This window comes from Rhinolophus sinicus, chromosome 3, assembly GCF_057876585.1.
Source record: "Rhinolophus sinicus isolate RSI-liver-muscle chromosome 3, RSI-T2T, whole genome shotgun sequence".
In the NCBI taxonomy this organism is placed as follows: domain Eukaryota; kingdom Metazoa; phylum Chordata; class Mammalia; order Chiroptera; family Rhinolophidae; genus Rhinolophus; species Rhinolophus sinicus.
The window spans coordinates 191,546,796-191,574,748 of NC_142503.1; the positions used below are offsets into that span (position 1 = coordinate 191,546,796).

Genomic DNA, 27,953 nt, shown 5'->3' on the forward strand with positions numbered 1-27,953 from the left:
GCACTTTTCAAATACCAGGTTGTGACTGATTCATAAAAATCAATTTAATGGGTCCTCCAGCCCTTTCTTTTTTTAATAGAGCATCACGTGTAGTAAGGGTGATTTGTAATTCCTGCAACTTCTCAGGTTTACACACACACACACACACACACACACACACACACACACACACACTCACTGTGTCACAATGTAAAATGTATTTCTTACTGCAGATCATCCTCAAAGATGCTGCGTGTATTTCAGAGCTCCCCAGTACATATAAAAAAACCTCTGAAATGTTAACCATTACCAGCAGCTATTAAAATATGCCTAAAATTTAGTTAAATTGCACTGACTTCAAAATTCCCTCTTGTAACACATTTCTATTTTCTAAAGAAAAATATTAATTGCTACTAAACTCTTTTTCTATTTAACAGGCTGTAAAAAATTAATGTAGTACTAAAAATATTTGGAAATATCTTGTAATTTGGGGGAGAAATTTCCAGATGCCTCTGAAGAATATTTACTTAGAATGACAATACCTTGAAATAACTATTTCTAAATGAACACATTCATATTACAAAAATAACATCAGTAAAGTAACACACTAAGAAATTTCCTCCACCCCAACTTCCCTCTGTATATAATGCACCATCCAGAACATACCTGCTCTTTTTCTTTCAGGAGTTGCTCAAAAGCAAGGGCCTTTTCCTTCACTGAATGGCACTCAAACTCTCTTTCTCGCAGCATCATAGAAAACTTCATGTTAGTCTCTTGTAATGCTTGATACTCTGTTTCCTTTCCCCTGCTTGTTTCTATTATTTTTTCATTTTCCTCCTTTAGTTCCCGAATGTTCATTTCTAAAATTAATGTTCTCTCCTTCAGGTTTGTTACCGCCTGCCTCAAAAGTTCATTTTCATTCACCTTGTTAGTGAAATTTTCATTTAAAGAAAGTAACTGATCACTTTTGGCTTTGATTAAGAGGTCTTTCTCCTTAAGCGACTTTTGTAAAACGTCTTGTTTCTCCTTGAGCTGCTTAATTTCTGAGTCTGCTTGTTCGTGTTCTTTTCTTTCTAGCTCTGAGGTAGCAGCAACGGAATCAGACAACCTATGATTATTTTCCTGGAGAGTCCTAATTGTGGCATCTTTTTCCTGCAGCAACTTTCTTAGCTCTTCTACCTCTTGTTGAGAAGACTCACTCAATGCATCAGACTTAGCTGTCTGAGGAAGCTCTGCTGACTGGGACGTCAGCGATGACCCGGAAGAGAGTGGAGGGGCAATAATCCCAAGTTTCCCTAGAAGAAGGTCTTTGGTGTTGCAAAGCTGCCCTATGCTGTGCTGAACCTGGGCTAATTCCTGCCCAAAATTTTTGAGTTTGGTTTCATTCTGCTCATAACTTTGGATCAGGCCAGTGTAGTCCACTTGTAACTTAGAATGACTGTCACTGTCAACCAGAACCTGCGCGTGAAGCTGATGCAGCTCCTCCTGAAGCTGGGCTGATTCACGCTGCATGTTTTGTACTGTGGTGATCACCTGCTGTTTCCACTCTTCCATTTTCTTTACTTGTTGTTTTAATTTATCGCGTTCCTGCAAAAGCTCCTCGAACTGATTACTGTTAACACCTCCAACCTCATTCCCGGTGCCGGACGTCTGTAAGACTGTCAACAATGTCTGACACTTCTGACTTAATGCATCTATTTCTATGTCTTTTTCTCGAATGATACGTGATAAATTCTGAACAGTTTCTCTAAACATATCTTGGCCACTACTTTCAAATCTAGCGGACAATTTTTTATTTTCATCTTGCAGCTTCACGAGGGCTGCTTCTTTGGCAGCAACGATATCCATCATTTTGTGATATTCTGTTTTCATGTGGCTATTTTCCCTCGTTTTCTCACTCAAAACAGCTAATACTTGTTCTCGCTCCATAGCACAGGCCTGCAGCTGCTGTTGAAGATCAACAACGTCCTGGGTGAAGGGAGGTGAAGAAATTCTAGCATTAAGAGCCTGGATCTCCAAATCTTTCTGCTGGATAATCTGAGTTAGTTTACCAACCTCATCTTTGGACAGCTGATCAATCTGTTTAGTTAAAGATATATTTTTTTCATTTAGCAGTTTAATCTCCAATTCTCGTTCTTTTATTCCTTTTACTAATTTTTCAGTTTCAGCTTTAGATAAATCATGCTTTTCACTTCCATTTTCTATAGTAAGGCTCTGAACTTTTGTTTCTTGAAAAATATCAGAATTCTCTGTTTGAATGTTGTGTCTTTCTACAGGCAACTGGGTTTTGATTTCTTCAATCGTTTTTTGCAAAGTCTTAATTTCCTCGTCTTTCTCTAAAAAGAGGCGGGTGTGCACAACATTCATTTGCTCATGCTGGTATTTAAACTCGTCCATTTCCTTCTTCTGCTCCTGTAAAGACTGAAGGAGTTGCATTTTACTCTGGTTTTGGTCTTCAATTATCTTTTGGTGATGCTTTATTTCCTCTTCAAGGTTCTCCTTTATTACATTCAGTTGAGATAGCTCCGATTCTAGTTCTATACTGCAATCAAGGGTTTTAGGCTCGGCCACAAGTGCAGCCCGACTCTGCTGTTCCCTGAGTCGTTCCAGTTCTTCTTTTAGATGGTTGTTTTCTTCTTTCATGGATCCAAGACTTCTGTCTTTTTCTTCTAGGGTTTGCTTCAAATTTTCGTTTTTTCTTAAGGCCTGAGTATATTTATCCAATTCTTCCTGGAGCTCTGAACTTCTCTCTTTAAGTTTTTCAATAAAAATGTCTTTATCGTTTGTAAGTTGTGTCAATTGCTTCCGCTCTTCTAAACTCGATGACAGCATTTTCTTAGTTTCTTTATGATCGATATCCATCTGCTCAATATTCTTCTTGAGTTGTGCTATTTCAAAGTCTTTCTCTTGACTGAGTTTAATTAAATGCTCATGTTCGAGCTGTAAAGCAGAGGTATTCAAACTCCGTGCATTGGACAGTTCTTCAATGGTTTGCTCATACTTGCTTGCTTCTTCCAATAGCCTCTTTTTAGCCTGACACAATTCTGCTTCCAACTGTTCTTTTTCCATTCTTAGAGCCTCAACAATAGTGTTTTTTTCCAAGGAAATTTGATTGTTACCAGCAATAGATTCTTCCAACTGATGTCTTACATCTTCACATGCTAAAACCAACTTTTCATTTTCCATTTTGAGATCAAAAGCAACTTTCTTTAAATTTTCATTGAGCTGTTCTATTTCTGCAAGATTTTGCTTTAAGGTGCTGATTTCAGCTTCCCTTTCTTTAAGGAAGTCATCCTTAAAATTACTGTTAGAGTCTTGATTAAGAGGCTGAGCTAACTTGTCCCTGATTCTAGAAAGCTCTTCCTCATTTTGTTTCATATGTTCCTTAAGTTCAAAGTTCTCCTTCTGGATGTTTAAATTATTGTTTTGTGATTTATTAAGTTGATCTACTAAATCTTCTACTTTATCCTCTAGCTTCTGCTTGATTGAATGCAAGTCATTTAGGACCAGTTCACTTTGAATTAACTTTTCTTTCTGCATGTCTAACTCTTTAGTAATGTTCATTTTATCATCTTCAAGTTGATGAACTCTCTTTTTTTCATCATTTAGATCTTTTTTTAGTTTACTGATGATGCTATCTCCCTCATTTTGTTGTTTTGATAGCTGATCTTTTATCAAAATCATGTGCTGAAAAAAAAATTAATTTGCATGATGACTTTAATTAAAACATTCTTTTGTTTTAGTACCCAAAGAAAAATTTATAAAACGTCATACATAAATAGAATAATCCTCAGATATTTCTAACCCTTCTTAAAACAAAATCCCAACAAAATTTATTAATATTTTATAGCAAATCCATTTTATCATTTCAGAGATTATAACTTAAACCTAAAGATGGTAAATGATATATGAAGTTTATTTTCAACTCTTAAAACACTGGGCAGGAGTTAACAAATTACGCAGCCAATGGGGCAAATCAGGCCTGCTGCCTGTTTTTGTAAATAAAGCTTTATTGGAACAGAGCCACACTCACTTGTTAACATATCACAACAACAGAGTTGAGCAGTTCCAACTGAGTCTATATGGCCTGCAAAGCCAGAAATATTTATCTAACGCTTCTCAAAAACAGTCTGCCAGCCTCTATAACTAGAGTATCAATTAACTAAAATATTCATTAAAACACAAAGTTAACCTACACCAGTCACCGTTGCTTGTTAACCCAGCGTTCACCCTACTGAGCAGAATGTGCCCCCGCACTGTCTTGAATGGTAGCATCTGTTACCTCTGTAGCTTCTTGGTTCTGCTTATCCAGTTCTTCTAGCTCAGCTATCAGTGTTGCCTTTTCTGTTATACTCTGACTGAGTTCTTGTTCCTTTGCCTCCAAAGTAAGTCTTAAATCATGTAATTCTGAATCCAAATCCATGTCTCTTGTAGCTGTACTTTTAATTACTTCATATTCATTACTCAATTTTGAAAGTGATACTTGAAGTTCTTCCTTAAATGATAAATGGAGGGAAAAAAACACATACTATTAATTGGAAGAGACAGCAAAAGATTAAAATTATATATGTAAACAAAACTTGGGAATCTATTTTAAATGCTCTGTCTGAATCATTATTGGGTAAATACCTCAGCAATCACTTATAAAACTCAACAAACCACAGCCTTCATTCATATGTAAAACATTTCTATAACCCTAGAGAAAGTGCAACAACTATAAAAGTTAGTCTAACTCCAACTTCTTTAAATAAAAACCTTCCCATTTGAGAGACTTTCCGATCCCATTCCCACTGCTGCCTCTGTTCTGTTTCTTCCCCTCCCATCACACACACACTTTTCAAAATGTCCCAAGTCTGGCTCTCTTCACTTCCATTCCTTAACATCCAGTCACCAACAGCCAAAAACAAAAACGTAAAAAACAACACTCATTCACTCTAAAGCTTGTCCTTACTAATTAGATAAAAAGCTTCTTTTTTCTCATTAAAGGAATGAAACACACATGAAACATTGTGTTGACCTAAGAAAGTAACCTCCGTCCTTTCTTTACCTTCTAACCTGAGCACATATCATTTATCAAACCTAACTTTCCTAACAGTGTATTTATATGTCATTTTTTAGTGCATTTTATGTTCTGTTCTAGTGGTATCTAATGCTTTTCCTCCAAAGAAGTTGGACAGTTCTCTATGCTTCGACATTATTTCAACCTCTGATTATGATGTCTGTGATAAACTCTATGTCTCTGTAAAGCCTTCTCTCATTGATAGTTTTAAAAAATCAAAATTCTATGGAGTCTACTTTAAAGTGAATAAGAATCTCAAATTTCTACAAATAGCCTAATATATACCTTACAAAAGAAACCAATGAAAACTATATTAGAACATCTGTCTCACAATTCTCATTCTTCTTCCAATTCAAAAGTTTATTTTGAACTACAATTTAAAGATGGAAATAGCATTCTCTTACATCTTTCTAGAGTTATCTGTACAATTAGAAGAATCACAACATTTTCAGGTGGATCTTATTAACACATACAGCCTTGCAGGTACTTCTGGCATTCTTAACCAGTGAGCAGACCCATAGCAGACACTATTCAAGGAAGAGTTACAATATTGATTATTTAACATCAAAAAGAGAACCAGCTATCACGAATAGCTACAGAACCCACAAATATCATGAGAAAGTTACAGGCTTTATCAGATATGTGTAGAGATCTGCAAACTACAAAATGCTCCTAGGCCAGTTACAGAAAGAATTAACTGAAAAGAGCAGAATGCAACGGAGCAGAAAAGAACAAAGAAATATACATATAATACAGTAATAGAAAAACGACTGGGAGACACTATTGGCATTTAGTGGGTAAAAAGAGTGGGGACAAGAATCCTACAATGCACAGGACAGTGTACACAACTAAGAATTTTCCCATCTGAATACCAATAGCACCCCTTTGAGAAACACTGCCGGTATGTAACGTGAAAAGATGTCAAAAATATAATGTTAAGGTATATATGGACAGTATGCATGATATGCTAACATTTGTATTTTTTAAAGCCAAATAATATATATAGATATAGATATATAGATATAGATATAATGTATATCTATATATATACAAAGGGTACCAAAGAAATGTGTACATATTTTAAGGAAAAAACGGTATTAAAATTGTAATATTCAATATATACCGGTAACAAAAGACAAATACAAGTCTCGTTTAACTTCTATAATTATAAAAGGTGCTCAAAGTGGTTACCATTAGCGTAATTTTAATAGTTTTTTTCCTTTCTTAAAATGCGTACACATTTTTTTGGCAGTGTGTGTGTGTGTGTTTTTCTGTGTGTGTGTGTGTGTGTGTGTGTAATATCATACATGCATGGGTATAGCCTAGAAGGATACACAAGAAATTGCTAAGAAAGAATGCTTCTGGGGAAGAGGCCAACCAACAGCGGGATGAAGGATACTCCATTTGTATTGCCTGAAGTTTTTTAGTATGTATTACTGAATATGTACATCAGTAAATATGTTACTTTTTTAAAAATTAAGATTTTAAGTTGAGACACTCGCCTGTAATAATACCAGCTTACAACCGTCCTATATTTACACCTGCCTTAGCCAAGGAATTACTATCCTAAGTGGTACAAACATAAAAATACCTCTCTCCATAGCCAACATGGTATGACAGAGCTTTTTCCATCCCTTCTACCGATATACACTAGAGACCCTATTTCTACTACTGAGAATGTCCCTCCTTACCCCTCTTTACCACGAAGGAATTCCTGTCCACCAGACTAGACACATTCTGGGGCATACAAGCAGTATGTACAGTACTAGAGTACAGTACTCCCGCCAGATTCCTGACCCACCTGTGCATGCAGCTGCCGTCAGGACTTCACCTGAAACCAAACAGAACCTTTACCTATCGTTTCTGCTCATATCTGTATGTCTACTGGCTTATCTCTAAACGTACACTCTGGCCAGCCTCTCATACTCTGAACCTTGACCAAGTACTTCAACCTGGCCTGACAAGCATCAGTGAGATCAGCTTTATCCTCAGGACTCTCAAGAACTAAACACTCACTTTGATATGAACTGGCCCTTAGCTGTGATCTCTATATAACATACACACCATTTTAACTTGGCCTCCATTTTTATTGCACCCACCTTTTCTTGTCTCAATAATGAATTCTCTTTTTCTAAACCTTGGACACGCATCTTAAGTTTCAGATTGTCTTCGGCGAGACTGTTATCCTACAAACATGTTAAAAACAGTGTTTTCAGACAGCAGGAAATTTCAAGTTTACAAGAAAACAGGCATTCTATACAGTTGTGCATTTCTACTCAGCATTTCTTTAGTGATATATAAAAATTATAAGCATGCAACAATGGCCATGTAAAGACAGTCACTCACTTTATAGACATTCATAAAGAGGGTTTATTGTATTTGAAAAAAATATATGCATACATTTGCAAAATAACCTGTAATCATCAGAAAAACAAACAACTCCCTGACTATCATAAAGAGAAATCAAAACATATTCCTCACTTTGATGGAGGATCTGCTTCTACTATCTCTACATATGTAATATTTGTCAAATTAATCTTTAAAGAGATATACTTGCATTTTTCAATTATGCAACTTTTAAAATTGTCAATTTATGATGCAAACAGCGTCTGTTAATAATAAGCAAGAATAAAATTACTAAGATGAAAAGTTCCTCGGATAAGTTCACAAGAATTTGTAAAAAAGACACAAAATAAGTAGCTATAATAATCAAAATACGTTTTCTTGGTAAACCAATGCCAAAAGCTTTCTCTCTTAAAATGAGTTTACCTGGTTTAAATTACTCAGTCTCATTATTTCATTTTCAGCATCTGTAGAAACAATGGATCTGACATTAAAATTCTTTATAAGAACTTAGTAATTACCTCCTAAAATTAAACTCAAAAGTGAAACCCAATTAAAATATATTTATAAGCAATTAGCAAGCCTTCAAAGTTTTTAGGTGAAATGTATTTGTATTATTTTGTATTTCTATTTTGACTATACCAAAGAAATCATAATATAAATGCCAATTAGAAACTGTTTAAAATCCAATTATATGGAACAGTGTAAGAAATAATTGTAATTGCATTCTGAGTGAGTCATAAGTTATTGCCTTCATAAAACATTAACAACTGTTTCAAAATAAGTTGATTAGTTTGTGTAACAGGAAATAGTATAAGGACTAAGATTAGGGGGAAAAACTAAAAAACATAAATGTGTAATTATACAACAATACAATAATCTATCAATTATTTAAAGTGACTTAAACATGAGTACTAATAAAAAGACCATTCAATCTGGATAGATCCACAAATAGAAGGGGTTCTAGAAGAACACAAAGAGAATACCATGAGTTCAGCTGAAGTAATTCATTCCATGTTCATTCAGGAAATAACTGAACTTTTACTATGAGGACAGTTGCTAGACAACAAGATGCAAACAGTCCTTGTTTTACTAGACCGAAAATGGCAAACACCTAATCCAGAGAGGCGGGGGAGGGGGGAAAGGTGAGTGGGGCGACGGAAGCAGCAGTGTTCGGTACCTACCAGTGGATGCAACACCTGTGCTGAATCTTAATACATGAAAAAGAGGGGAAAGAAAAAGAGACACTCCACATCGAGAAAGCAGCAAATACAAAGAGACAACATTGCTGGCTTAAGCAGCTTTACATCAAAATGGCTAAGCTTAGAATTGAAACATAAGAGGTAGACGAGGACCAGATCGTGAAAGACACTGTCTGACTAAGAAGTTTAGCCTTTATCCTGAAGTTCACAGCGAGCCACAAAGCACTAAAATCAGGAGAGGAGCCTGCTTTGCACTTCTGAAAAATCATTCTGACTGCAGGAAGAAAATCATTGTTTGACGATGGGATCACGGAGACCAGAGACTGATAACAGACAACACTTATAATGCTTACTGTGGCTAGACATTGTTCTAAAGAGAACTTTGCAGCTAGTAACTAAAACTATGACGAAGATAATATTATCTTCTACTACAACTACTCATTACTACTCATCACTACTACTACAACTATGAAGGAGGGTATTATCATCCCAACCATACAAATGAAAAAAACCCAAGCACAGAGGTTAAATAACTTGCCCAAGGTCAGCCAGTTAACGATGGACCTGGATTCCAACCCCATCATGTTCTCAACCACTATGCTATCCTGCTCCATTCAAAGACTGAAAGTCAACCAGGCAAACAGAAACTAAGATTGGCTGAAGTTATTCAGTGGTAGTGGAAATGGAAAAAAGGGGCAGGCCTAAGCAGATTTGTTTTTAAAGCAAATAAACTCATATGAATCACCCACTACATTGAATAAATGGACACATTTATTTTGAAAAGACCAGATATAATTTGATTGAAGTCAAATGAGAAAAAAGTCCAAAACACCTCTGCATAGCCTTCGACTGGCTGTCATGGCAGCTCCTGGGGCTGAGGCACTTAGGAGAAATACTAGAGCGAGCGCCTCTGGGATACATGCTGAAACATCACTGAACCTGAGAGAAGCTAAGGAAATAGAACCTATAGGACTTGCTAGGTAATGACTACCAATTTTTTGTTTTGGGAGCCTGGTAAATGGTACTAATTACCAAAGTAGGGGAAGAGAGGAAGACATGGTGACTTTACTTTGAACCTAACTTGTGAATTTATAGAGAGTTGGCCATCCAGGTCGGGGGCTAGGTCGGGGGCTCACGATAAACAACTAGGTGAGAAATACAGCTGGTGGGGGAAGGGCAGCGCTCACAAGCACACAAGGGCTAGAAACCTCCAGAGAAGGAATGAATGAGTTAATAAAGTGAGAGTTTATATTGTGAGAAGAGGACAAAGTGCGAAATAAAATGCATCTTTTCAGCTAAAGAGATGCATCCACTGTGGTTTCCTGGCATGAATGTACACTGCTATTTGGCCTATTTCATTCAACACTTATTTTTTTGTAACACAGAACATTGGATGGTAAATAAATATCCTCTAGAGCATGGAAAATGGTGGAAGACCTATGGCTCTTATCATTCTCAGGTGTGTGTAGGTACAGGAGATCATTTGGAAAGGTCATACAGAATTTTTAAGAAGGTAGGCAGCACTCCCTACCTAACTGGAAGGTCTGGGCCCTAATGAATTATTGTTAAGTATTTGGTTCTGTATAAATTAACAGAAATAGACCCACATCTCCTCCCAAAAAATGTCTGCGCAGACATTTCTCACAAATCTACATGGCTTCCTAAATTAACGAGTTCCATGTAAATACTTAACACGTTGCGTACGGATCACAAGAATCTTCGTTTTTTTCTGAGCCATGCGTTAAGGACGGATAACGAGAATTCTCGTTTTTACTGTTGACTTTTTACTTTGCATATTTTATTGAATTATTTGTAGAATAATTATTTATAGAATAATTTATTTGTAGAATCTATTATTTATAGAAAAATAATAAATGACATAGAAGCATTTACGCTTTAAAGAGAAGAGTGCATTTTAAAGTAGTTTCTTTTAAAAATCTGCCGGAACAAAGGGGTATGAGGGATTTAAACCCCGCCGTATGCAACATGTTAAAGTATGAGGAAGGGAAGTTGAGAGACACCGAGCCAATATTTAACCCATTTTAGGAAGAAATTCCTATTTGCGATCTATGTCGGCACTGTATCTAAAACAAACAATTCTATTCCAACTCCACAGTCATTTCCATGTATACTCCATTTCCACAAAGTACTAGTTGTCTCTAAAAACAATGAGTATGTAATGAAACACCAATGAGAAATAAGTTCCAAACATTTTATACCAGATAATGCTTGTTGCAGTCTGAATACTTCTTCTTCTACTGATGTATTCTGTGGACAAATTCTTTCCTTTTCTGTCACAGTATCACTCTGCTTCATAGCATAAGACTGCAATTTACTACATTCCAGTTTCAGGCTTTCACATTCTTTAATTATTTGTCTGTTTTCCACAGTTAGTTGTTCCCGTTCCTTTTTCAAAACATCTCTGTCATTTTCTGCAGAAGATAATTTTTTATTTATGTCTTTTATTTTATCCTCCAGTTCTTTAATTTTTTTTGTAGACTCTACTTTTTCAGTTTGTAGTACTTGAGCAGGGTTTTGCATCTCCTGGATTGCAGAGTGATCAGGTACTGCAATTCCTGAGCCACCTGGAACATAAACATAAAATCAAGCACAGCAAATGTCAAGTACCAAGAGTTAAACAGCGCATTATATACAACGAAGAGACTTCAGAGCTTGGAAGGCTTAAAAAGAAAAGCTAAAAACAATGAGGTAATACCATCCTCCTCCTACTAGGTTAGTGCAAAAGTAATTGTGGTTTAAAAGGTTAAAAATAATTGCAAAAACCACAATTACTTTTGCACCAACCTAATAGAATGGTCCAGTCCAGGACACTGACAACACCAAATGCTGGTGAGGAAGTGGAGCAACAGGAACGCTCATTCATTGCTGGTGGGAATGCAAGATGGTACAGCCACTTTGGAACACAGTGCAGTGATTTCTTACAAAACTAAACATACTCTTATCATATGATCCAGCAATCATACTCCTTGGTATTTACCAAAGGAGCTAAAAACTTATATCCACACAAAAACCCAAACAAGGACGTTTATAGTAGCTTTATGCATAGTTGACAAAATTTGGAAGCAATCAAGATGTACTTCAGTAGGTGAATGGATTAATAAATTTTAGTACATCCAGATAATGGAATATTACTCAGTGCTAAAAAGCAATGAGCTATCAAGCCATGAAAAACATAAACGCATATTATTAAGCGAAAGAACCCAACATGAAAAGTCTATACAGTGTATGATTCCAACTACAATAACAACTTTGGAAAAGGCAAAACTATGCTGACAATAAAAAGATCACTGGTTGCAGGGGGTGCAGAGGGGGATGAACAGGCAGAGCATGGAGGATTTTTAGGACAGTGAAAAACTCTCTATGACATTATAGTAATGGACACATGTCATTCATTATACATTTGTCCAAATCCATTGAATGTACAATACCAAGAGTGAACCCTAAGATCAACTAAGGACTTTGGGTGAGTATGATGTGTCAATGTCGTTTCATCCCTGGTAAAAAGGCACCATTGTGATGAGTGATTCTGAGGACAGGCGAGGATACGCATGTGGAGGGGAGGGCAGGGAGTATAAGAGAATTTCTGTGACATCTCATCAGTTTTGTTGTAAACCTAAAAATGTTCTTAAAAAAAATTAAGTCTAAAAAGAAGTTAAATTACTACAATAAACAAAGTATTTTTAAATACATAGTTGAGAAATGATATTGCTTGAATCAAATACTAAAAAGCCTATATAATTGAGTTTGAAAGAAAGTGAAAATATACCAAACAATGCAAAAAAGTTTCTGTATAATACTATTTACCACAAAGATAAGAGGACCCTTCCATTTCTGCAGAATTTTGACAATAGTGGTGCCATTGCAAATGAATGGCAGATGAGCAGAACTAGTCATTTACTCATTCTTTAGAATTTTATCCAAGTTTACATCAGTGTCCTGACCTTACAGTGCTACGTTTGTCACTTAATTCTGTCACCCAATATGTAAAATTAATGAAAATAACCTTGTTGTAACAGATTTTCCAGTTCTTCAATTCGTTCTTCATAGTCACGTAATTCTTCCCGATGCCGACGAGTTATTTCTGTCAATTTCTGTTGATGTGCGTTCTGCAATACCGACATTTCATGCTGATGATCATCAAGTTCCTGACTTCGGTTCTGTTTAAGTTCCTTAAAAAACAAAAACAAAGTTAACCACATTTTTAATCAAAGAATTTACCTTGTTGTCCAAAAGCCTGTGTTATTAAAAATAATTCTCTGAACATGCTAAGGCTGAAAAGAATTTAAACACAGGCCCAAATTTTAGGTCATTCTGAGACTCCACCCTTACCTTTCCTGGTCCTTAAAAACAGTTTTTCTGCTTTTAATGAGGAAATACTGCTGCTTGTAATAAAGAAAAAACAAAAAGTGAGCAAAAATATCTGTTTCCTTCGTATCTGTGACCATGAAACTTCTCCTGCAAATGACATATTCCACCAATATCAGTGTCAACCGTCTGGCCAACCTATACCTGCTGTCCTACTCCCCATCCTCTTGCTCAGCCTTTCCTCCCACCAGTCTTGATGAGACTCCCAAACTGTCAATCAAAGTGCCTTGCTACCCAAGTTGAGACCCCAGTCTCTCTCCTAGGAAGACAGATCTTGAGCTGCGTTCCTCAAAGAGAGAAACTGGTTGGAGCAGAGCATTATTACAGTTGCACCCTGAAGAGTCTGTCCACTGCTTCCTGCTACCTAGGTTCCTGATGCTGTTCCCATCCTGCCCTTCCTGAGGCCAAAATGCTCAACTCTCTTCCTTCAATCCTGTGAACAAACTACCCTGATCCTTCCATAATTGCTTTTGCTTTATCCAGCCAGAAGTGGTTTTTGCTGCTTGTAACGAAGAATCCTACTCTATAAATTAGCTCTATTTCCTAAGAAGACAAGTGAAGTTATTCTCAAATCCTATGTATGCACATATGTGCCAGCCCCTGGGAAAAAGCTTTACATTTAAACTTTAAAACAATCCTACAAAGGAGGAATTATGATGATGTCTACTTTACTGATGATAAAACTGGAAGTCTGTAAAGGTTAAGTAACTTGTCCAAAGTAGCACAGCTTGTAAATAGCTGAGTCAAACACAGGTCTGACTCAGAAACCCACCCACACTAGTACTAATCAAAACAAAACCCAAAACCAAAAAATCTAGACCTGTCAATAATTTACACACTAAAAACAATTCATTGCCATGATAAGTATATGTAATTAAGACTTTTCTTGAAGGAAATAATTGGCATAAACTAGCAAAATACTATCAAGAGAAAATTACTTAAAATGAGTAACATTAGCATTTTATTTTTGTCAATATCCTTTAACCCTAAACCTTGAAACTTTAGAAACCTTGGAATTCTCTTTTAATAAAGACCATTTTATGAAATACAATGGAAAATACTTACAAAACATAAACTACATAATAAACGTTCAAAAACAAATGATTTTGTTAAGATATTTTATATACCATACTTGTCATAAAGAATAAAGAAGATACAAAACAGTAAAAAGAAATGAATACCATGTTTCCCCGAAAATAAGACCTAGCTGGATCATCAGCTCTAATACATCTTTCGGAGCAAAAATTAATATTATATTATATTATATTATGCCCAGTCTTATAGTAAAATAAGACCGGGTCTTATATTAATTTTTGCTCCAAAAGACACATTAGAACTGACTGTCCGGCTAGGTCTTATTTTCAGGAAACACGGTATCATAATCTATATACTTACTTTTATAACTGAGTCTCTTATTGATTTGGCCTTTTAATTTTCATAAGCAAATTTTAAATGTATAATAGCCATTGTTCCAACAATCTGCCTTACCTTAATGATGTTTTGCAGTTTGCAGATTTCACTTTGATCAGAGCCATCCGATCCTTGTGCTTTAGAAATCTAGATCAGAAAAAAAGAATTAGAAAATTATATTGATTTTCTTATAAAAGAGAAAGTCAGACTAACTTTATTAAAAAATATTTCTCAAAAAAGGGGCCTTTCCCAGACAAATTCTGACTAAAGCATGCCAAGCACCTTTCAAGGACCTACTCTAATAGGGAGTAGGTAATACACAGTAAATAAAAGATACCGTTCAAAAGTATGTTAACTAATTGGGGAGACAACATTTTTACAAAATAAGGAAAATACCACAGAATATTTTACTTACTTAACAAAATGTAAATTTGATGATAATCAAGCAGCTTCCTACAAGATAATTTCTAAAATGAAAAGTTACCCAACATTAATTCTAATAACAATAAAAATCTTTTTAAATGATTTTACGAAAAAGATCTCTACCCCAATATAGAATAACCTTTAGTTTCACAAGTAAATAAAAGAACTTCGGATTCTTCTCATTCAAAGCTGTATGTTGTTCGTTCACTTTTATTAACATTTACTATATAGTGTGTCAAGGAACCAAAGGCTGCTCTCTGGATGAAAGGAACACAGTAATGAAAAGAACATAGGACTTGGAGTCGAAAGACGTGTGTTTGAATGACAACTTAACCACTGTGACAATGGCTGTATTACTTAAAAACTTTTACTTTTCTCACCTGCAAAACAGAAGTGATAAATACCTCACATAGTTATTAAGGATAACATGATATATATTGGGATAACATATGTGGCGACATCTTGTAAAGCATAATACAAATTATTAACTTTTATTATGCCTTGCTAGAAAAGTTCCCTGAAAGGTCCTAGTTATGCCTTTTTCACCTTTATATCCCAGTACAAGTCTGTCATATAGTACCAGAGATTCAAGATATGCTGAAGTAAACATACCAAAAATCCATCTCTCCATTATGCAACATTACACTAAGCAAAATGTATTCCTCATATTATCAGAAACACATGGGGATATTTATTATGTGCCTGAATGCAGTTTCCAATGCCCTAACATAGGCACCAAATCCTAATCTGTGAAGGGAGGACAGGAATCTACAACAGTGTCAAGTTCCCCAGGTCATTGTTACATGCATAAAGTTTAAGCACTACTACTTTTTAGACATAGGATGAGCAAACAGATCATTCTCTCTAGATTTATTTTGGGCATTAGGAATGTCTAGCAACTTGGGAAGCAAGGAGATCTCTTTAACTGAGATGATTTCTCCTTTACACAATTAGATTACACTCACAAAAAAAATATAAAATAATCTCTTTACTTATACATTTCAGTTTTCTCTACACTTGAAATTAAGTCCACATGAACAATGTTCCAGTTTATCTTGGCTCTCATGTCTATAAACAACCTTAGTAGTGTATATAAAATCTGATCTGTAAGACAAAAAAGCATTCCTTGGAAGAAAGTTTACAGCCTCAAATATCAAGGATTTAATTTCTAAGGCACAAGAAACAACACAAAACAGTTTACCAAATTTATAATACCAGTGATCAGATTTCCGTTTTACATATAACCAATGCAAACAGGAAGCTCAGACAACATCTAAGCAAGCAGTTTCAAACCTGAGGTCTTGGAGTCCTGGTTTCCACAAGTGAAGCCTCAGGAACTCCAGGGGAAAAGGTGCTGGTTCAACTACAGTAATTTAATTCCATTTTTCTCTCCTTTTTATCCCTGGGCTTGTAACGTTTTATTTTATTTTAAAACATGGTTCTGCTGCTTTAAATTTTTTTTGAACATTTCTTCCATATATTGTACAGAAAGGGGAAACTGAGGCTGGTGACCCGACTAAAATCACTCAGAGAGTTATTGGCAGAATTAGAATACAGATTTCGATTTCCTAGTCCAAGGTTCTTTCTGATACCAAAAGCTCTACACATAGCACCAGTATTTTCACTCACTCAGTTTTCAAAAAGTCATCAAAATTGTACCTACCTGAGCAATATGCCTCCAATGGCCAACTTCAGACTCAAGTCTTGACACTTCATTAGACAATCTGTTTATTTCTTGTTGTGAAGAAATCATGTCCCCAAAGTCCATGTCATCCTCATGGAAAGCCGAAGCGTGATGACTGACCCCGTAACTGAATGAAGAAGACGCCGTGGTGGCCGGCACAGCGCCAGCTCCGGGACTGAGCGGCCGAGCGGCCGACTGCAGCTGATCCTGCAGCGCGAGCTGTCTCGCTTTCAGATGGCTGATTTCCACCTATGTATTTACAATCCATGTCTTAGAAAAGATGCTTTAAAATAACCATATTATAGATTCCTAACGTTAAAAGTCATGATCATTTGTTTAAGATCCAATGACAGTACGCTATCAACTGAATCCAAGTCTGCCATAACACCCCAATCGTAACATTTTTATTTAAAAAGCAAACATAATTACCATAGTTCAAGCACAGATAATGTTTTGAATAGTAGGAAGACTGCACCTATGACAACTAAAGTCATGCATTTCTCAGTCAAAAATGGGTTTACTGTCTTCTATGTACCAGACAGGCAATTTCTTAGGGGTCTGCTTGTGATTATTGAACCTCAAATGATGAGAAAGTGAAAGCTGGATCAGTCTATCACTGGTAAGTTTCCTCAGACCATCCGTTGGAAGAGTCTTATGTAACTGATTGCGGCTGGATTTAGGCTTAAAATGCCCCATGAATCAGGAGTGAACTTTGTACAGTTCTGTGCAACACAGCTGGAAGAATGCTTGGGTTTATTAATTCAATCTTCTCAGACGAGATAGCATGGTGAGCCTGTGGTTATTAGCCCATGAATCTTAGAAAAAAATCACACACTGAAAGAGACCTTGGCTTTAGCCCTGGCTAAGAGGGGCCAGTGAAAATTTGACTCCACTCAGGGAGAGAACAGTATAAAAATTCTGAAACCCTGAGCAGAGTTTTGACGGAAGGCTAGCAATACCAAGCCATTGTCCAAAAGAAATTGTGAACATAAGACTTAACCAGGATGCCATATCCATTCTGAGGGAGATTACTCAAAACATAAAGGTGAGGAAGCTAGAGAGAACTGAAATAAGCTTTCTGTAAAATACTCAAGCTAGTCCAGAAGACACCCTGTTACAACTGAGGAAAATCTGACACTGAAGTGACAGTCAACAAGTGACGGTATTTCTACACATGTGATGTCGAGCAATCGGACAAACGAAAACCAAACACAACTACCAGTCTGTCAAACATTGTAACAAACAGATTTTTCATATCAGAGCCCCGTCTCTAGTGGAGGGTTTATAACAGTGCACAAATTACATTCATTTTCCCATCAAACTGCATCTTTAGGGAATAGGAGTATGAACATCAATGAGGGCAGCAAAGAGTCAGAAATAGCAGGTTTAAAGATTCTGCTAAAGTATATTCCTATATTATCTTTCATTCTAGTAAGAAGTAATGAAATCCACAACTTTTTTCAAATGTAACTATAATACAATGAAAGTTCTCATTATACAACAGACATTTATATCAAGCTGAAGAGTTTAAAAGTGCAAGTGCTAATAACAGAGAGGTATTTCTAAACTTGAATGCTTAATTTGCTCTCTAATAGTTAAGCAGAAAACAGAATGCCGAAGTTTTCTACAGCAGTGTTTTCAACTAGGATGGAAGCATCAGAGTCACCGACCAAGTTTTCAAAAAATACCAATACCGGGGTCCCTTCCCAGTACATTAAATCAGAATCCCCAGCAGGATGGAAGCATGTATATATTTTTAAAGTGTCACTTATGATTCAGCTGTAAACCCCTGGGTGGGATCTACAGCTATACTGTAATGTCTAAGTCAATGCTGCTCAGAGTGTGGTCCTTGGAATGATGCCGTGAGTGTCTGCTACCAGTCAGAAACTGAAAGAGTAAGGCTTACAACTTCTAAAGCAATTTCACAGAGTAATTTTATGTCTGTTGAGTCTTAAAGAAAAAAAAGTGGGCTTTTAACTTTAATTTGAACTTGTAATTTTGGTTTTTTATATTCATTTTATTTTTGTAGTGTTCATTTTTGTTCTATGTTATGAAATCAATTCCCAATAGATTGGAAATTTAAGCTCTTCTTTAAATTTTTACATTTATCATCAACATGGTTTACTCTAATTTTTCATCTTAGCATGTCATGAAAGGAACTAGAAATCAGTGCATCTAAATTTAAAAACCCAAATATGAACTTTGGGTAGAAATGATTAAATCAATAAAATGAAGAACAAACAAATGATCTGGATAATAAAACAAGAAATTAGATAGAAGTATTTACTGAATTCCAGTGATGTACTGAATACTAAAAAGAATTCAACATCAGAATGAAACATGGAAACATAGTCTGTATTTTAAGGATTCATGAAACATTAGTTAAATTACATAATATCTATTACCAGCACTGCATAGAAAAGATAAGCCAATTCCAAAATAACTATTTCTATCACAGCAAAGGGGAAAAATTTGTAGAACAGTATAAAATACTTAATATTCCACTCTGTTTTTCAATGGAAAATCAAGTAAACGCTAATACAGCATGTATTACACTTGTAGTTAAAATCATTTTTAAAAAAAGAAATGTCATTAATAATGATCACGATTTAAAACAATTTTAGTTAAATAGATGGGCAATTAAGTTTCATAAAATCAGAAAGTATAAGCAACAGATGCCTAAAGATATTTTACACAAGGACTTTTCTTGTTTTAGAAAGCAGAAACTGAACTTCAAAAATGTTAGTTTATAAACGTAATAAAAAAGGTTACAGGGTTCTTGTTAGTGACATCAAACTGAATTGGGAATTATTAACTTCAATATCCTTTCAATATTTTTATGGATCTAAATATACCTTGATTTATACTGTAACTCTTAAACACTTCCTAAATACCTTACAATGAAATAAGTATGAAGTAACAGTAATAACCTTTACCTCTTTCTGTTGCAGCTGATTTCGGTAACTTGTAGATAGCTGCTTTATTTGAAGCTCTGAAGCTTCATGCTTCTCTTCTAGATCAGTACAAAGTTTTTTAAGTCTCTCATTCTAGAAACAAAGAAAAAAGTATTTTCAACAAAAATACTAAAAAGCAAAACATGTTAGTAACAGTTATATGCCTGGCATTATGAAAAACATATTGCTTCATATAAAAAAAGGTAAAATACAGGTCTGACAGAATTCTGGCTTTAAAATACTTTCAATTAAAGTTACAAGTGAGATAAGCATGTTTATAGAGATTGTACATAATTCTGAACCAAAGTGTAAAAAAAAAAAAGCGTGGCTCAGTTTGATTTTCTGCTAAGAAAAAGCCACTGATCAATGTTTCCCCCATCTTTGAATACCCAGTGCCTAGCACATAGTAGGCAGTAAATGTCTGGCAAATGAATGAACCACATTACATGTTTGAACTTTTGTTTTCTCCTCAAAAAGAACTTTTTTAAAGAAATCTTTTTAAAATGACTTCTGGCTGAAGTACAGGTAGGAGGCTAAAACCTCTCATTACTTGTCTACCTGAGCCCCAGGTTCCGGAGGCACCCTTGAAAAATTCAATTTGAAAACCACTTGGTTTTAAAAACTACAGTTAGAAGGACACAAAATATTCTAAGCATAATTCAATGAATCTACGTATCACAGTCTTTTAAGATGCTTGCATATACGAAAAAATTACTTAAATTTTATGTACATGAATAGTAAATTATTCTTAACTATCATTCTTTGACATTTACTTATTTTTTTTAACAATAAAACTCATTCTATCTTGCAATGCCATACGGGTACACTGGACCCTTTTATAAGTCTAAGAATAATCATTGGATTGTAATGATCTAGTGTTTTTGTATTTTGAAACATTTTGCTATTTTATCATCCTAAGAATTTTATCATTATTCATCAATTATTCCCAACTATGCTAAAAAAGATGTAAATAATAATGAAACAGAAGACTGACAGAATCACCTAGAAGAATGATGTAATAGTAAAATTAGCACTTTTCTGACTGCATTGCTCAAATACGGCATCAACTCTTTTAAAAAGGAAAAAGCAATCTGGAGATACCATCTTAGTAGGTTTTCTTTTTTTTGCTTTCATTGAACACTGTTGAAAACTCAGAATTCTCCTTTTTCAAAGAGAATAAAACAGAGGAGAATGGTTCACAGTCATTAGACAACTAAGAAAATAACTACAAAGAGAAAGAAAACAGCACTCTAGTCTAACAGCAATGGTGAAACTGAATGCAGAAGCAAAATCTCAGACAAGTCTTCAAATAACAACATGAATTTCCTCAAACTCAGAAACTGATGAGTACTTAACTTCTTTGTATATAAATATCATAATATATTTCTAAGAACAAAAAGGAAATACGGTATTCTCATCAAGTTCAATAAGAAAATATTTTATCTCGCAATATTTTTTGACAAGGATCTGAACCATCCCACTTTGCAAAATGGATATGTGATAGTAGTCTTTCATTATATATGACATTTGCATACCAATATTTACTTAATATAGTGCATGCATGGACAAATGCTGAAGGTAGATGTGTATACAAAGGTGACTGGGAAGAAACAGTGACATAAAAATGAAAAAATTCAGTGGACTGATCATTTTAATTGGTATTTATAAATCCAAGAATAAAAATGCTTTGTAATTATGGAGCAAAGACAACAGCCATTGTCTCTTCCACAAAATCATGAGCCATCAAAGTTTTCGAAAGTATTAGTTTTAATGACACAAGTCAAGAAAAAGAACCAGATGTAATGATAAGCTCAAACTGGAAGTAACAAGCTAAAATCCATTAGAGATGTAAGTGAATCTGGAACCAGTATTTACAAGGTAAGCTACATCCCAGTTCATCATAAGAGTTAATAAATAAGCAGTTAACCGCATTCAAAGAACACTGCTTATTTTGAGTATATGTTTTCAAAGTATTCCATAGAGTATGGAATAAAAATTTGGATTTGTTATATAAGTTCTTATTAAAATTTCTAATAAAGTTTTTCACACCACTTTATTCTTACTTCTGTAAATATCTGTAAAATTATTTTATATATAAAAAAATTAAGAGTCCATTAGCTCCAGATGGTAAATGTGATATTTTTCTTGGCATAGAGGGTTGAATTAGCTAGTAAGTTGGTCGCTGTTACTTGCAACTGAAGAAACCTAACTAATTCAGTCAACTTCAAATATTAACATCTGTAAGCAAATCTAATTTCTTCAGGAAAACACACTGCCCTCTGTCTATACTAAAACTTTCAATAGAATTTTATATAGTATAAGTTTTCTGATGGCTTCAGTCATTTCGTCACCCATTCTCTTATTGCAGTCACATAGGGGTTAGGGTATGGAATGCTTATGTGCTGACATAAGGAAAGAATCATGTACAGTCAAAATCACCTTACCAAAAAAGCCCTTGGGAAGTCCAATAGTCTGTTTTTCTCTAGTACTTGAGTAGCTCACACCACGTTGAATGAACACCAAATGAGAAAGCTGGCTTTCATTTGGGGATGTTTCTACTACAAATACGTGTTTCTAAACACTGGACTCATACCTGCCGTATAGTCCAATGATAACACTATGAGACATTAGAGCTGAGATCAACAGAGGGACGAGATTTCTCTCTCCCTTCTCAAGCTCAATACAGAACAGACATTCATTAAGCAGGTTAACCCTATTTACTTTTTCCCCTCCAAATGTACACTGGAGAATTTTCCTACATTAATGCCACTACACACATCTTTGCCATTTAATTTTTCTCAGCGGGCCAGTACTAATGAGTACTTTCTCAAGGATTTCTTTAGGGACCACTGGAACAATTTCCTATCTCAGGCTTACAAACCAAGAAACTATTACGTTCATTTGTCACTAAAGCAGCTACTTATTAGGTAATTAAGCTAAGGTCTCTTAAGTGCCACCATGGTGCCATCTTCTATTGAGGCAAAATACTACTGTAGTTCCTCTTGAAAGGTCCTTTACTTTCAAATTCCACAATCTCGCCTTGGTAATCTAGACCAGAATTCTAAAATGCTTGGTGTCAGTAAACATTTTCTTATATTTAAATTCAATTTTCTCTGTTTATGGGCTTACCAGAGAAGAATACACGCTTACCACAGTCCTCTAAGGATATCTTTTGCTGAAATACTATTACGTGTTCCCTCACTGCTCTTATCCAAAGACTAACTGGTTGAATGTCTAGTATTTTACACTGGATCCTAATAAATCCTTTCATTTTCTTTTACGGCTTTCCTCTAAACCCTTTCCAAGTTTTCCTCATCCCTATTAAGTACAATGTCCAGAGCCAGTCAGCACGAGGCTCTAATAGTGAAAAACATGATAAAATTAATTTGCTATTCCTATAAGCTTAACTTCTTTGTATACAAATATCACACTTTTTAAATGTTAGATTAAAATGCTCTAGATTAAACAGAATTGCATTCTTCACATTATACTTAAATAAATGTATTACTGCAATTTAACACATTGTTAGAATACAGTAAATCCTCGATAATGATAAACTGTTGCCACTATTATTTCTATATTTGGCAGTTTTCCTACTTCCAACATATAGAAGCAGAGATGGGAATATTAAATATCAAAGTGTAGTAACATGTGAACATATTCTTTATCTAAAGGTAGAAGATAATGCTTAAAAAAAAGAAGTTTTAAAAGAGATAAAAAGTGGTAAGCAGTGTATTAAAAAGAGAGGACCAAAATAAAGTGTGAATAACTTTCATGGTTTTGAAATGGAAAATTCTAAGTTCAATAGTAGTCTTTAGTTTTACTTACTTCTGATCTTAAGATTGCATGAATGGCTTCAATTTCCTTTCTCCTAGAATCAGGTAATTCTGCTACAAAAGAAATAGCATATACTGAATATATTATCAATACCATGTAAACTAAGAAACAGGCATTTTAAACAAAATATTATTTCATTGAGCTTTAAAATGAAATGTATGCTGATCGATCAGAGAACAAATTCAGGAGACAAATAGCACCTGATTTTTATCACAATTTTCTACTGTCACAAATGTTCTTTATTGTCACATAAGTCATTCTTTTTGCCCATCTTCTACACGCCAGGACGTCTACTCTTGCTTCTTGGAAGTGTTCATTAAAATTTTGTTATGGGAAATTAAGTTTTAGAAATTATCTCTTCTTGGCTTAGTATAATTTTAGATGAAATTTATGCAACTGAGGTGTAAGGCCTTATTTCTAACTTCTTCTACTCCCTATACTATCAAACAATTAATGACCTATGAACAAAGAAAGAAAACACACTGAAAGAACACTTATTTCAAGTAACATAGACTCAATTTATTTAAAATGGAAATAAGTCAGTCTACTTTTGAACACTTTCATTTAAAAGGAGACTGAGGCCAGCAATGCCAAAACGGCACCGTTGATGTTGCTAGAAAATCATCCACAGAGTTAGATTTTTTTCTAAGTACTAGTATTTCATTACTCATAACACTTTAATTAAAAATAAGTTCTCTAAATTAGTTTAAATCAAAAGAAAATACAAGTGGCATCCAATAAATAACAGTGCCAAAACTACTCTTGTTTTAAAAACCAGGTGGAGTTGCTTCTGTGATTGTTTATACATCTTGCTTGAAACTGTGATAAGACTGTCTAATTGCTACTCACAAGAGAACAAATTATAATCTAATCTGTTTAGGAAGACACCTGTACAAACAGCAATTGTTGCAAAGAGGGATTAAAAAAAAGGTTAACGCAGACATCCCTCTCTCACCCGCCCCCCCCCCCCCCAAACTCCCGGCCTTTTTAAGAATAAAAGGGAGATATTAGATAGACCAAAAAAATTCTTCAATAGGGGAAAACAAAAATAACAGCTACTGTTTATTAGTGCTTGCTTACTATTCACTAGGCAGGGTGCTAGGAATTTTACACTTATGATTTCATTTAATCTTCCCAATCTCAGGATAGGTATGATTATCCCTATTTAACAGATAAGAAAACTTTGCTTTTTAGAGGTTAAGTATTTAATAATTTGCCAAAGAGCTCACAATTTTAATGCATGGAAGTGGAATTTAAATCCATGTCTGATTTAAAAGCCTAAGCTCCTAACCTTGAATGTGTGTGGTAGAATAGCAACTTTCTGATATTGTAAATATGGGTGATTTTCAAGCTCTACCAACTGCTATTTTTGGAACTATTGTTCACTGCTGACACAGGGCAGACACTCAATAAATACTTGTTGAATGAATAAATGAACTGTACTCTGGCCCTATTTTTAAATGATTTACAAAACCAATAAATTAGGTGTAAGGAAGTCCTATTTTAATACAAAGGGGGAAAAATCATTAAGCAACTTTGCAGATTTTTAATCACTCAGCAAAATTTTTACTGAGCATCTACTATGTGCCAAGGAAAATGTCACATACTGGTTAATATAAGGATAAATAAAATACAGTCCCTACCCTGGGCATCAATGAAAGAGAAAAATTGTAACTCAACATGGTAAGCGCTGTCAGAGACCATCACAAAGTTCTGTTAGAACACAGGTCACCTGCGATCAACTCAACCTGCCAAGGAGAGAGAACAGTTTCACCAAGTACCTGACCTGCGAGCAGAGTTTTGCTGGAAAATTGGTTTCTAGGCAAAAGAGGCTAGAAGAGGAAGTAGAAAAGGAAGGGCTTTCCACGCAGAGGCCTGAAGTTGTGTAGGTACCTGACAAAGTTCCATGTGGCAGAAGCTCTGGGTGTAAGTACACATTGTATGTCAGTGTGAATTAGAAGAGAAGGGCAGGAAACAGAAACTAAGACTGGAAAAGATCAAGAGAGGGACAGACAGGTTAGGTTTCTGGTCTCCCAAAACGAAGAGGTTTGGATTTTATCCCTTAAGTAATAGAGTCAAGAGGTTTTAAAGTACATTTGTTTTTAGAAAAGTAACTGGCAACACAAAAGAAAACAGAATGGAGTAAGGAGAAATGGGTGACAAGATGTGAAAGAGAAATGGAAAAGCTAATGGGGATCTGAACTAAAGAAACAGCATTAATACCTTTACTAAGGAAAAATTAAGAAAGAATTCTGGCACAGGACGTACAAGATTTGGTGAATGTAGGAATGAAAGTAGGAATGAAAAAGAGAGAAAACAAAGTTGACAAAGATTTATACTTTAAGAGACTGGGTAGATGGTTAAACCATTAAGATTGAAAATACAGGAGTACATTTTGTGGGAAGAACAAAATAAATTCCATTTAAGCAGGCAGGTCATCCAAATTGGGGGGATGCATAGTTAGGGTCAAAGGACTTGCCAACTGTTTTACCCTAAGTAGGACACAAGGAGAGACTAGTCACTGCCCAAGTTATCCAAACCTTCTCCGCATCTGGCTGCCCTCAAGGTCACATGACCTTCTCCTGAACATAGATTAAGAATCCCTTTCACTCCCATCCCCAACCTGCCCCACCTGATGTACCGGCCACCCAAGAAGTACCCCAAGCAGTAAAATAGATTTTGGCAGCTCCCCAATTTTCCTCCCCTCTATACAGACCCCACAAAAATTCTAAATATAAATGCTTTTTATTAAACTATCTTCATTTCAACCAACGAAACATGAAGGCTCATTTCAATTAGGATTTTAAAAATTAAACCAGAATACTAATTTATTAATGTATAAGAAATAAAATTGTCGAAGGAACTCATCCAAAAGACCAACCCATTAACTCTGGAGGCAGACCTAGACTGAGATGAAAGAAACTCTTTTGATCTGACTACTACCTGCTGAAAGAGGAGGTATCAAGAAATCAAAACAGTAATTAACTTCACCATCGATTACCATGTAATTCTGGGTCACCACCCATTAGCAAAACAAAACGAGGACTTAAAAAAAATGAGCGAAGGTTGCTAAGATAACCAAAGAATAGAGTATCTTCCCAGTTCTGCTGTCGAAATATGGGAGGAATGAGCAGTTAGGTACAAAAATCCATTTTCAGCTGGAACGCCGTGTCACCAGAATAAACAAAAATATAAAATAATAGGAAAAACACAGCCATGCTTCACTGACAATATATTCAAGTCAGACAGGGTAAGCGGCACTAAATAATTATGAGTTACTTAAATTGTTACAAAAATCAAAAACAAAAAAAGTGACTATGTGTCATACACAAATCATTTTGTTTAAACCGTGTCAGGGTAAAGGAAGAGGGTCGTTCTCAGCTCCGCCCTCAAGTTCAAGACCCAGTGAGCGGTGGGCGTGCATGACCCAAACAAAAATAAACGCCCCTCCACGGAGAAGCACCTTCCCTCGGCCCTGCGACGCCGCAGCACCTAAGGGGGGAGGACCGCAACCGCGGTCTGTCGCCAGAGCATTTCGGTTCAGAAGAGGCAAAAGAAGGAGTGTAAAGAAAAAAGGGCGGAGTGACTCTCCTCAGCGACCCGTCCACGTCTCCTGACGGATGGAAGTGGGGACCAAACGGACGCTCCCAGGGTCCCAGAAAAGCCCTCCCTCCGGTCGCACCAGCTGTTACCTTCTGCTTCCTCCGTGCCCTCCATCAGCATATCCTTTGTAAAGTTTGAAATCTGGCCAGTGAGGGAAGCCAGGCTGCCCCCGACCTGACCCAGAGACTGGCCCAAGCCGGAGCCGAGGCCCCCAAGCCAGGATGACATCGCTGCGGCTTAGAGGACGCCCAGGTCCGCTCCGGGAAAAGCGTCCCGCGCCGTCGAACGACCCCGGGCAAAGGTCCTCGAACCGCAGCCCTCGCGGGACCAGCCACTCGGAATTCTGCAGCCCAAGGCGGAGTTCCTAAGTGAAGCCGGCTTCCGGAGGTGCCACCAACCGCCTGGCTGTGCCCAGAACGCGGAGGCCTGGCCTGAGACTTTACCAGGGGCCCGCCTCCTGTGACACAGTCACTCCCAAGGGGCCTCCGCTCATTTTCCCACGACTTCCAACCATCCGGGCTGAGCCACTTCTTGGTTAAGCCACTTCTTCCTCTGCTTTAGTGACTTCCCCCAGGTCTGGAGGCAACTCCTGCCAACTCGACGCCGGCCGCCATGACACCCACTCGGAACGCGGCAGCGTATCATAGAGAGGCGCCACGGTGGCGCAGAAGGGCCCCGCGGAGCTGACGGACGTGTCCTTGGCGCAAGGGAGCGTGGGATCGCGGAGGACCGAGTGCAGTCGGCTGGGGCCGCTTCCTCCAGCGAAGGGCCAGGGCGCCCTCCGCGAAGCCCTCCTGCTTTGGCCGCGACCGGAGTGGCGGGACCTCGCGGCGACGCGGCGCTCTGCCGGCGGCGGTTGTGTTTCAGGCAGTCGGTCCTCCGTGGGTGCGCCCCCGAGAACCCCGGGGACTCGCACTGTGTTGGTGAAACCTGAATGCTTTAATTCTGACTGCACCCGTTAAAGCAGCGGTGCGAGGAGACTTTGCGGGGTCACTCGGCGGCTCAGGAAGCGGCTTTACGTAGCTTATCACACGTCAGTGTATCGATTATTGGACAACGTGGGGCTGCTCTGT

General features: G+C 36.5%; 1 protein-coding gene across 2 annotated transcripts in view; it reads right to left on the minus strand.

Annotated features, from left to right (window-relative positions):
- The window catches only part of TRIP11 (thyroid hormone receptor interactor 11), a 65,364-nt gene extending 37,473 nt beyond the window's left edge, over window positions 1-27,891 (minus strand). The window contains exons 1-11 of one of the 2 annotated variants that reach the window (XM_088797453.1): window positions 26,970-27,891; window positions 23,269-23,330; window positions 19,423-19,533; window positions 16,466-16,735; window positions 14,458-14,526; window positions 12,608-12,773; window positions 10,803-11,168; window positions 7,808-7,848; window positions 7,138-7,224; window positions 4,262-4,474; window positions 646-3,666 (exon numbers count right to left, since the gene is read on the minus strand). In XM_088797453.1, coding sequence (XP_088653579.1) covers window positions 646-3,666; window positions 4,262-4,474; window positions 7,138-7,224; window positions 7,808-7,848; window positions 10,803-11,168; window positions 12,608-12,773; window positions 14,458-14,526; window positions 16,466-16,735; window positions 19,423-19,533; window positions 23,269-23,330; window positions 26,970-27,108 — 4,545 coding nt within the window. In that variant the 5' untranslated portion in view covers window positions 27,109-27,891. The remainder of the gene's footprint in view (window positions 1-645; window positions 3,667-4,261; window positions 4,475-7,137; window positions 7,225-7,807; window positions 7,849-10,802; window positions 11,169-12,607; window positions 12,774-14,457; window positions 14,527-16,465; window positions 16,736-19,422; window positions 19,534-23,268; window positions 23,331-26,969) is intronic. The other variant, XM_088797454.1, reaches the window with a different exon arrangement.
- Window positions 27,892-27,953: the final 62 nt, after the last annotated feature.